This window comes from Symphalangus syndactylus, chromosome 12, assembly GCF_028878055.3.
Source record: "Symphalangus syndactylus isolate Jambi chromosome 12, NHGRI_mSymSyn1-v2.1_pri, whole genome shotgun sequence".
NCBI classification, from domain to species: domain Eukaryota; kingdom Metazoa; phylum Chordata; class Mammalia; order Primates; family Hylobatidae; genus Symphalangus; species Symphalangus syndactylus.
This window is the reverse complement of record NC_072441.2, coordinates 139910749-139922665: the sequence shown is the minus strand read 5'-3', so window position 1 is coordinate 139922665 and position 11917 is coordinate 139910749. Positions and strand designations below refer to the sequence as shown.

Genomic DNA, 11917 nt, shown 5'->3' with positions numbered 1-11917 from the left:
TGTGGATGGGGAGGGACAGGATAGAGGGAAACCAAAATTCTTCATTTCATCCCAAGACTCTTACACTGACAGAGAAAGGGGTTCTGACCCAGCTGAGGGAAAACAGAACTCACACTGGTGTCTTCATCCATAAGCCAGTGGCATACATAAAGGAGGAGCACCAGAAGTATTCCCATTGTGGTGACTCTCCCTGAATTCGTTTATCAATTTAGTGATTCCAGTAAAAAATACTGACAATTTATTTTTTGTTGTTGTTGGAAGGTGGTGGGATTAGCTAAATGGAAAATTCCAGATGGTAGAGGGGAGGCCTAATGAACAAGAGTGGGAGTACAGGGGGATTGCTACTATAAAAACCAATAGGTATTAAGACTTTGGAAACAAATGTCCACCTTAAGGGGCTATTTTAAATAAATTATGGTTTACCCACACAACAGAAATCAATGCAACTGTTTAAAACAATGTAAGGAAGCTCTTTATACAGAATGAACTCCAAGATACAGTAAGAAAGAACAAGGTGCAAAAGTGGGTATATGGTATGTTAGCAGTCATATAAAAATGAAGGGAGGTTTTTTTGTTGTAGTGATTATCTATTGCTGTGGAACAAATGGCCCCCAAACTTAGTGATTTAAAACATTTATTATCCCAGTTTACATGGATCAGGAATCTGGGCACCGCTTGGCTGGCTGCCTTTGGCTCGGGTCTTCAAGAGGCTGTAGTCAAGCTGTCAGCAGGGGCTGTGGACCCATCAGAAGGTTCAACTGTGGGAGGGAGGATCTGTTTCCAAGTTCAGTCACATGGTTGTTGGCAGGCATTGGTCTCTCACATGAGCCTCTCCACAGGGCTGCCTCACAGCATTGCAGCTGCCTTTCCCCAGGGTGGGTGATCGCAGAGAGAGAGAGAGAGCACCCAAGATGGAAAGCTGCAGTCTTTTTTTACCTATTTCAGAAGTGACATCCTACCACTTGTGTAGTATTTTATTCATCAGAAGTATATCTGTGGCCAGGCACGGTGGCTCACGCCTGTAATCCAGCACTTTGGGAGACCAAGGGGGGCAGATCACAAGGTCAAGAGATCGAGACCATCTTGGCCAACATGGCGAAACCCTGTCTCTAATAAAAATATGAAAATTAGCTGGGCGTGGTGGCGCATGTCTATAGTCCCAGCTACTCAGGAGGCTGAGGCAGGAGAATCACTTGAACCTGGAAGGTGGAGGTTGCAGTGAGCCAAGATCGCGCCACTGCACTCCAGCCTGGTGACAGAGCAAGACTCTGTCTCTGTCTCAAAGAAAAAAAAAAAGTATATCTGTCAGTGCAGCCCATCTGGAAGGGGAGGGGAGTACACAAGGGCATGAATACCGGGGGTGGAAGCACTGGGGGCTGTCTTTGAGGATACCTACCCACCACACTCACACAGGCATAGTATTTTTGGAAAGATACACTAGAAACATTCAATATTGGTTGCCTTCAGGGAAGGGCATTGGGAAACTCCCACCTCAGCCTCCCAAATAGCTAGTACTACAGGCACACACCACCACACCTGGCTCTTTTTTTGTAAAGACAGGGTTGCCCGGCTAGTCTAAACTCCTGACCTCAAGCCATCCTCCCACCTTGGCCTCCCAAAGTGCTGGTACAGGCAAGAGCCATTGTGCCCGGCCTAAATACGCTCTTGCATATCTGTTTTACAATATTGATGTATCACTTAAAAAATAAATCAGGCTTGGTGTGGTGGCTCACGCCTGTAATCCCAGCACTTTGGGAGGCCAAGGCAGGCAGATCACTTGAGGTCAGGAGTTTGAGACCAGCCTGGCCCACATGGTGAGACCTCGTCTCTATTAAAAATACAAAAATCAGCCGGGTGTGGTGGTAAGCACCTGTAATCCCAGCTACTCGGGAGGCTGAGGCAGGAGAATCACTTGAACCTGGGAGGCAGAGGTTGCAGTGAGCTGAGATCGTGCCTCTGCACTCCAGCCTGGGTGACAATGAGACTCTGTCTCAAAAAAATAAATAAAATTTATTTTCAATTTAAAAAGAACAATGAAAAATATGGCATTTTAACAGACAAAAAGCTAAGAGGGAACAAAATAAAAACAACAATTATACTTAAATACTATATGGTTATTACTGAGCACCATAAACATGCTTGTTTCTACTTAGCCATTACTTGCTTCTATGAGGGAGGTTTAAAAACCTCTTTATTACATATGCATACACATAAGCGAGCATCTCCCATTTGTAGAGCAAAATACAAACGCTTGAGCTGGGATTCACAATCCTCTTCACGACTTGGTTCCAGTCCACCCTTACTGACCCACTTCCTGCCATCCTTCCATCCATCTGTGAACTCGTTATTTGCGATACTGAACTATTATCTGCCAGCTGTGGAGGGTAAAGGCAACTAAGCACAATGCCTGGCACACAGCAAGCTTTCGTCAAGTGTTGGCTTCCATCCTGCCTCAAACACGGCCTTTGTTTAGACTGTCCCCTGTGCGTGGAATGCCCCGCACCCCTCTCCCAGCCCCAAGTAAAATTCCCTTCAAGGCCTACCTCAAATGTCACTGTCATCAAGAAAGAGTCCCATAGGCAATTAGTTATCACCTCTATTCTCCCACAGCACCTGTTTTTACCTTAACTGTAACACTTTTATTATTGTATTACAACTTAAATCTCTGCAATCCAAAGTCTGGTCCTTGGACCATTAGCTGGGACTTCGTTTGAAATGCAGAATCTGGGCCCCATCCCAGACCTACAGAATCAGAATCCAAATGTTAACAAGATATCAGTGACTTATTTGCACATGAATCTTTCCCTGGTGGAACTGTGAGCCCTTCTAGGGCTCTCATTTATTTCTGTCCCTAAAACCCAACATAAGACTTGACACTCAAATGCTTTTCAAGTTTTATTTGCAATACTTGTATGATAGATTTTTTTTAATTCCTGGAAAAATACACATTATTAATAATAGTTATCTGGTAGATGGATAATGGCACATTTCTATGTAACATTTTCATTTTTCGTAATCAGAATGTATTACCTTTACAGATAGGAAAACACAAAGATTTGGGAAAATGCATGTAAAATGTAAGAAAAAAGGTAAATTGTAGATATAATACATTCACAAAAGGAATGTAACTGTGTTGAGCTATATTTACAGATATAAAAAGATGAACAAATTACATTAGGATTTTAAAAAAAGACAACCTAAGAGTATGTATCGATGATACCACGTTTGTTCTTTAAAAAAACTTGTGAATTGGCCAGGAGCAGTGGCTCACGCCTGTATTCCCAACATTTTGGGAGGCTGAGGTGGGAGGATCCCTTAAGCTCAGGAGTTTGAGCTGGGCAATATAGTGAGACCCTATCTATGTTAAAAGAAAAAATTTGTAAATAGACACTGAAAAGATACATATCAAAATATCTCTAATGAAGTTTGTTTTACAATTTTCCACATTTTACATTTTTTTCTAGTTTTCCTATGACCTTTATAAAAGCTTATCACTTATAAGAAAAAAAGTTATCTTCATTTTTGAAAAATATCTATACCCTTTACTAAGCCCCTTTACATTCAATGACCAAGATTTCTACAACACCCTGGGAAGCTGAAAGTTCTGAAAGTTACACAGCCATTACACAGATGAAGGCAGCAGGCCTTGGAAATGTAACCCCGATAGACTGACTCTGGGCTGGCATTCTCCCACCCCTGCAGCTACTCCAGACTCAGAGGAATGTGGCAAGTCAGATGCCAGCTTTGGCCAAAAAAAGTCCTGTCATTTTAGGAGTCTCACCATGCCCAGTTACTTCCTCTGAGATGGTAACAGCAACAGGGGAACACTTCAAAGACAAAGCATTCAGAATAATTCATGCTGCACCACCTCCCCCTGGTGGCAGGCTCTGGAAATTGGCTTGAGGATAACTATTGCAATTGGTCAAAATTTTTAAAATATATTTTCTGTCAAAATCACCCTTATTTCTTTAAATCATCAAAACCACTTTTTCTTTTGTCAAGGATTCAGGTATTGACAAAAGACACAAAATCAGGACCTGGTGTCAACCAGACAACGCTTTGGATGATGCCAAGGGCAGTGTGGCTCTTTGCCTCCTGCCCTTGCTTCCCCACCTCTTCGGGTCCGCAATGGAGGAAAGACACTGTGTTCTTCAGCACCGTCTTTCCTGCTGTCTCTCTATCTCCATCCACTTCCCTGAGCCTCAGGCATGACTCACATACTCTCAGCCATGGCCTGGCATGCCGCAGCTCCAACATCAAACATCTAGGCGCTAATCCTCCCCAAGACCCAGTCCTCAGGTTCAAGGCACTGATATTTCACATATGTCAGACTGAAATACTGACGTTTCTTTAGAAACATCAGGGTTCAGAATGTCAGTCTTCAACTGTGGTGCCCGTGGTCTCCAGATACGCACAGCTTACTTACTCTTCCAGGAAGAAGGAAACATTCAACAGGATATCTGAAATAGGAAGAGAGAAAAAATGGCATTATCACCTCTCCTGAGAACATAAAACACACAGAGGCACAGCAAGGGCACCTTCCTAATGCTTCCAAAGAGGTGAGCCACAGGGAGAGAACGGAGGAGAGGAGACACAAAGGAAGAACACAAACCAGTACCTTGTATAAGATCTTGGTGTTCGTCTTTTGAAATTCGGTCCCAGGCCTTGGGCAAAGCTTGTATGTTTGCCAAGTCTCCCCACTGGATAGAGGAAAGAAGATACTTTCTCTTCAGGTACCTTTCTGGAAGTTAAGGACTGCTCAAAAGAAAATGAAGTATGCTGAAGTTAAAAAAACACCCTGGTTAGAACCAGAGGGAGCTATAAAAGTGAAAGTGCAGATATCCTTACATTTTACCAGGTGGGCCTGATTCACCTATGCTACAAATATTTCCTGAGCAACTGTTTACTAATATGGCTTTGTGCTACAGGGAAAGAGGAATGAAACCATCCCTGAAATCTGGGATCTCAACATGGTGAGGACAAAACCAGATCCTGAAAAGAAAGAACAAAAGTGACATGAGAGGTAAAGCTAGCAGAGGTTCAGAGGATAAATACATCCATTTCAGAGGAAGCAGGGACACCCCAGCTGGTAGGAAACATGAACAAAGGCACAGAAGTAGAGATGCATAGAACAAATTCAGGGAAAGCAAATCTTCCAGTCTGCTCAGCAGGGACGCCACATGAAGAGCAGTCAGAAAGGCTGAAAGGTGGGCTGAGCCAGAACAGAAAGAACACCCGGTACCAAGGCAGGGCTCTGAACTTTATCCCATTAGCAACAGGAGCTATTCCTATACAGCACAGTACAATTCTGATCCTAAATAGCAGGATCAGAACCAGACTTCCTGCAGATATAGAGGTCATTAATTGGAGTCAGCTTAGAAGAAACTAGACAGAGAAACCCGTCAAGAGGCAGTTAAGAGTCCAAGTGAGAGGTAAGAAGCCATGTAAGCAGCAGAGGGGATGGGGACGGAGAAGGAAAATCAAAGAAGCACCAGGGAAACAGAAGGAAAGGACTTGACGAGTGACCGTGCAAACATTCTAGCACATGGCAAGTGCTTAGCAACATCAGCCGCAGCTCTTGCTCCTTCTGCCCATGCTCCTGTTGCTGTTATTACTGCTGCTACCAATGCATTTAAAAGGGAAAATAAGCCGGGCGCGGTGGCTCAAGCCTGTAATCTCAGCACTGTGGGAGGCCGAGGCGGTAGGATCACCTGAGGTCAGGAGTTTGAGACCAGCCTAGCCAACACGGTAAAGCCACCTCTCTACTAAAAATACAAAAATTAGCCAGGCGTGGTGGCGGGTGCCTGTAATCGCAGCTACCTGGGAGGCTGAGGCAGGAGAATTGCTTGAACTCGGGAGGTGGAGGTTGCAGTGAGCCAAGATCGCACCATTGCACCCCAGTCTGGGCAACAAGAGCAAAACTCTGTCTCAAAAAATAAATAAATAAAAGAGAAAACAGGGTGGGTTCTACAACTCAAGGAAAAGGGGGCTGAATTTGAGGGCTAGATTGAGGAGTTCAATTTTAAACTTGAGTTTGCAGTTCTAAGAACAATCCAGTTGGAGGCGTCTGCAGGAAACCAAAAGTCAAGACTAGAGACAAGAAAAGTTGGGGTTTGGGAATTATTCACATGAAGGCAGAAACCTAAGCTAGAGGCTAAAATCAGGTGTCAGACAAGAATTGAGAGAAGACCAGGCATGGTGGCTCACAGCCACTCTTAGCACTTTGGGAAGCCAAGGTGGTAGGATCATTGAGTCCAGGAGTTCAAGACCAGCCTGGTCAACACAGCAAGACCCCATCTCCTAGGCAAAAAAAAAAATTTTTTTTGAGAGAAAAATGTTAGAGCTTCAACTAACTGGTCTTTCTGCTTTTACCCTTGCCCCCACTACCCCAAATCTTACCCTAGAACGAAGCCAGAATGATACTGTTAAAAACATAGCTCTTATCCTGTTACTCCTTAATCAAAAGTTTGTAAGAGGTTTTTCTGCCACTCAAATGCTTTTTTTGGGGGGGGCAGGGGGCGTGGTTTGAGACAGGGTCTTGCTCTGTCACCTAGGCTGGTGATCACACCCAGGCTGGTGATCAAGGCTCACTGCAGCCTTGACCTCCCAGGCTCAAGCAACCCTCTCACCTCAGCCTCCTGAGTAGCTGGGACTATAGCTGCACACCATCATGCCTGGCCCAAAATTCTTTTTTGTTGTTGTTTTTTGGAGACAGAGTTTCACTTTATCACCCAGGCTGGAGTGCAGTGGCACAATCTCAGCTCACTGCAGCCTCGACCTCCCCCAGTTCAAGCAATCCTCCAGCTTCACCCTCCCGAGTAGCTGGGATTATAGACTACAGGCACATACCACCATGCCTGGCTAATTTTTGTGTTTTTTGTAGAGACAGGGTTTCACCATGTTGTCCAGGCTGGTCTCAAACTCCCGGGCTCAAGCAATCCTCCCACCTCAGCCTCCCAAAGGGCTGCGATTACAGGCATCAGCCATCGCGCCCAGACTCCAAATTCTTTCAAAGACCTTCAAGGCCCTAGAAAGTCGAGCCCCCTGTCTTTCTACCCTCACCTGCTATTAGGCTCCTCCTCATGCTCCAGTCTAGCCTCCTTACTATTTCCTGAACACACCAGGAATGTTCTTACCGCAAGGCCTTTGCATTTGATGTTTCCTCTGCCTAGTAACTTTCTCTCCCCAAATAGCCACATAGCTCTTTCCCTTACCCTCTTCAGATCTTTGCTCAAATATCACTTTCTCATGAAGCCTGCTCTGACCACCCTATTTTAAATCACAACCTCACCCTCACTCCTCACTTTCCCTGCATTATTTTTCTCCATAGTACTTATCGCCATCCGGCATTCTACTTTCCTTTTTCAATGCCTGTCTCTTTGCATCAAGAACAGTGCCTGACAGGTAGTAGCTACTCGATAAATTATTAGAGGAAGGATTATACAAAGGAATGCAGGAAGAATTCAAGTTCAGGAACCAAAGAGAACTGACTCAAACTATATAGTTTTCCGATCTTGTGAAAACTGAAATTTGAAAGACTTAGAACAGCTCTGGCCATGACCTGAAATGTGTGCAAAGGATACGACTTTCGATAATGTCTCTCGATGTCCTGCAACCATTCCAACATGTCAGCCACAGAGGGGCTCACTGCTGAAGGCTGCAGGACAGCATCAATGCCAACTGTGTCTGCGTGTTGCTCATAGATCTGAAACACTCGCTCCACATGGCTGCTGACCATGTCTCGCACCTTGAGGAGGATGGCTCTGCAAGAAAGAGTCTGACATTAGGCAATATCATGAGACAGGTATAAAGGAAGGTTTCTCAATTTTGGCACTACTGATATTTTGGACTACATGATTCTCTGCTGTGAAGGGCTGCCCTGTACACTGTAGGACGTTTAGGAGCATGCCTGGCCCCTACCCACTAAACGACAGGAGTAAACTATACCTATACCCTCCATAAGCCATAACAACCAATAATGCCTCTAGATGATGCCAAATGTCACCTCATAGAAAAACCATCTCCAATCGAGACCACTGGTCTAAGGAGATTAGTGACAGTGTCTCAGAGGTAGGGGTGGCTCAAGAATCAAGAAAGGGGCTGGGTGCAGAGGCTTGTTGCCTATAATCCCAGCACTTTGGGAGGCTGAGGTGGGTGGATCACCTGAGGTCAGGAGTTTGAGACCAGCCAATGTCCCAAAACCCTGTCTCTACTAAATATACAAAAATTAGCCAGGTGTGGTGGTGCACACCTGTAGACCCAGCTACTCAGGAGGCGCGAGAATCACTTGAACCCAGAGGCAGAGGTTGCAGTAAGCCAAGTTCGCGTCACTGCACTTCTGCCTGGGTGACAGAGCGAGACTCCGTCTCAAAAGTAAATGTATATGTATATATATATATATATATATATATATATTTTTTTTTTTTTTTTTGAGATGGAGTTTTGTTCTTGTCGCCCAGGCTGGAGTGCAATGGTGCAATCTTGGCTCACCACAACCTCTGCTTCCTGGGTTCAAGTGATTCTCCTGCCTCAGCCTCCTGAGTAGCTGGGATTACAGGCATGAGCCATCACACTTGGCTAATTTTGTATTTTTTTTTTTTAGTAGAGACGGGGTTTCTCCATGTTGGTCAGGCTGGTCTCGAACTCCCGACCTCAGGTGATCCGCCCACCTTGGCCTCCCAAAGTGTTAGGATTACAGGCGTGAGCCACTGCGCCTGGCCAATATAATTTTTTTTTAATTAAAACATTAAAAAAAAAAAAAAAAAACCAGGTGCAGTGGCATGCCTGTAATCCAAGCAGTTTGGGAGGCCAAGGCCAGAGGACAGCTTGAAGCCAGGAATTTGAGACCAGCCTGGGCAATACGGCAAGACCATCTCTACAAAAAATTTTAAAAATTAGCTAGGTATGGTGGCATGCTCCTGGAATCCCAGCTACTCAGGAGGCTGACAGGAGGAGTTAGAGGCTACAGTAAGCTATGATCATACCGCTGCATTTCAGCCTGGGGGCAACAGGGTGAGACTGTCTCTAAAAATAAAATAAAAATAAATAAAAGACAAAATATTCAGTAAAGCACTCATAGGTACTCATAGCACTCCTGGGTTCAAATGATCCTCTTGTCCTTAGCCTCTCAAAGTGCTGGGATTACAGGTGTGAAGCACCATACCCGGCCTCATCTTTTTTTTGTTTTGCTTTCCTTTTTGTGGAGAATGGGATCTCACTATGTTGCCCAGGCTGGTCTCAAACTTCTAGGCTCAAGCAATCCTCCTGCTTCAGCCTCCCTAAGTGATGGGATTACAGGCTGAGCTGCCATACCCAGCTGATCTCATCTCTTACCAGGCCTCTGCTCCTGTCATACTTTTCTCTCTTTTTTTGAGACAGAGTCTTGCTCTGTCACCCAGGCTGGAGTGCAGTGGGACAGTCTTGGCTCACTGCAACCTCTGCCTCCCAGGTCCAAGAGATTCTCCTGCCTCAGCCTCCCCTTTAGCTGGGACTACAGGCGTGCACCACGACACCCAGTTAACTTTATTTATTTTTAGCAGAGACGGGGGTTTCACCATGTTGGCCAGGCTGGTCTCGAACTCCTGACCTCAAGTGATCTGCCTCCCAAAGTGCTGGGATTACAGCCATGAGCCACCGTGCTGGGCCAGTCATACTATTCTCTATGCACCCTACTCATACCCGCGTCTTGACTCTGTTTACACCTTTTCAACCATTAGGTTTTTAATATCACTTCCTCCCCAGAAGCTTCCCCGCTCCGCACAAGCTGTACTTATCAATATCTTAGGACATCCCACAATTTAATTCATTGATTGTTTATTTCTTCTACTCAACTAAGAACAGGAACTAAGTCTGGTTCATTGTTATATTCTTGGCACCTTGTGCTTGGCATCCCACAAGGTGCCTAATGAATGTATTTTGTACAAATAAATAAAAGGAAAGTCCTCATCTGTGACAGTTTCCTATTAGTCTATGACACAGACTCTATATACTAGAACTTTCTTTTGTTCCAGTTCAAGGAAAGGCCACACATGCTCTGTCTCTCCTCTGTCCTCAATAACCTGTAACTCTCAGCCTGGGCAACACAGTGAGACCCTATCTCTACAAAAAATTTTAAAATTAGCTGGGCATGGAAGTGCACGCTTGTTGTCCCAGGTACTTGGGGGGCTGAGGTGGGAGGATCGCTTGAACCAAGGAAGTCGAGGCTACGATGGGCTGTGATTGCGCCACTGCACTCCAGCCTGGGTGACAGAGCAAGACTCCGTCTCAAAAAAAAAAAAAAAAAAAAAAATCTGTAACGCAGACACCGGGTCTGACAACAAGCATATCAGAACTTGGAGACGTGCTACTCCTGGGCAGAGACACCAATCTACAGCGGAACAAAGTGGTGATTAAGAGCTCTAGCCTTTGTGTCAGGCAAACTTGGGTTAGAATCCCAGCTCTACCCTTTTCTAGCTGCGTCACCATGGGCAATCTGCTTGAACCTCAGTTTCCTACCTGCATGGAATTAAGTGCAGTTAAGTCACAGATATGTTGAAGAGATTTTATAACGTAATATACATAAAGCCCTTAGCTGTAGCACCTACTAAGTTTACACAGCTCCTCATTGCCTTTTACCAAAGAAAACTATAGGGCAGAGCTAATAGGCTTTCTCTGCTCCTTTTCTCTTCTTTTGTGCCTTCTACTAAGCCCACCACTGCCATGCCTAGTCTCTGACAAGGAAAATGCCAGAAAATGGCTTTCTGACAGAGGTCCCACTGCCCCAGATGGTACGTAAGGAAGGTTGAGATACCTCCACCTGCCACGCTTTCAAGGAGAAAAACACCTTCTGGACTGATACTAGCTACATATAAAACACCTCGTTTTAAAATCCTTCCACCAAGAAAGAGCACTACGGAGCTGCTTACAGCCTTTCCCCTAGCTTGTCCAGGACGATGTCACCAGCCGCCAGCTGCTTGCGCCTCAGCCGCTCTTTTAAGTCAGGGAAGGCCCGAAGCGCCGGCACATCCTCAAACCGCAGGTTCTGTGCGGCCTGCAGCTGCTCCGCCAGGTTGCTGAGGGAGGACAGGAGGGGCTGGCAGTCCCGCAGGGCACTCTGCCACAGGCCCTGCTGCTCCTCCACTACGGGGAAGCACTTCTTCAGGGCCTCCTGCACGGCAAGCAGAGGCCGGTCTTGAGTCATCTTCTGCTGAAAAAGATAAAAACAGAAAATAACCACGTTGGGGGTGCCAAGTCAGTCGGGGAGGCACTGGGTCGAGGGTGGGCGTCATCTACCGTCATCGTGTTCAGACAGGAGTTGTCTCACCTCCAGAAGCGGGTTTTCTTTTTTTTTTTTTTTTTTTTTCCGAGACGGAGTCTCACTGTCGCCCAGGCTGGAGTGCAGTGGCGCTATCTCGGCTCACTGCAACCTCCGCATCCCGGGTTCAAGCAATTCTCCTGCCTCAGCATCCCGAGTAGCTGGGAATACAGGTGCCCGCCACCACGCCCGGCTAATTTTTGTATTTTTAGTAGACGGGGTTCCTGACCTCAGGTGATCCGCCCGCCTCGGTCTCCCAAAGTGCTGGGATGACAGGCGTGAGCCACCGCGCCCGGCCTGCCCCAGCTTTCTGAAGGAGACCCTGGCTTCCCCTCGGGAAGGGTAACCTGGATAGGGCAGTCTCCTGCTTCAGAGGATTCCTGGAGTCCAAGCGCTGTCTCTTCTCTGACCTACAGTCCTGTCTCCCCTGCCCGAGGCTGCCGGTCGCGTTCCTGAAACCAGCGGAAAAACTTAAAAGTCCACACAGCCAAAGCGTGAGAACCCTCCAGGGACTGCACCGCGAGCCCACAGTCTCTCTGCGCATGCTCACACGCGACCCCCCTCCCCCCCCCCCCCCCACACAAAGCTACTCCGCAGGCCTGCCTGGCTACTGAGTCGCGAAAA

General features: G+C 46.2%; 1 protein-coding gene across 7 annotated transcripts; it reads right to left on the bottom strand.

The window, feature by feature from the left end:
* Positions 1–2882: 2882 nt before the first annotated feature.
* AIRIM (AFG2 interacting ribosome maturation factor) lies at positions 2883–11878 on the bottom strand. Of its 7 annotated transcripts, none has more exons than XM_055255021.2 (5): positions 11523–11878; positions 10905–11182; positions 7584–7763; positions 4619–4737; positions 2883–4460 (listed from the first exon to the last, which is right to left on the bottom strand). In XM_055255021.2, exons 1-5 carry the CDS (start codon positions 11835–11837, stop codon positions 4423–4425), a joined length of 930 nt encoding a protein of 309 aa, XP_055110996.1. In that variant the 5' UTR covers positions 11838–11878; the 3' UTR covers positions 2883–4422. The 7 variants fall into 7 exon arrangements, with proteins under 7 accessions (XP_055110996.1, XP_055110993.1, XP_055110994.1 ...); XM_055255018.2 differs by having other exon boundaries at positions 4619–4741; positions 10905–11185; positions 11523–11874; XM_055255019.2 differs by having other exon boundaries at positions 4619–4741; positions 11523–11873.
* Between the last annotated feature and the right edge of the window lie 39 nt (positions 11879–11917).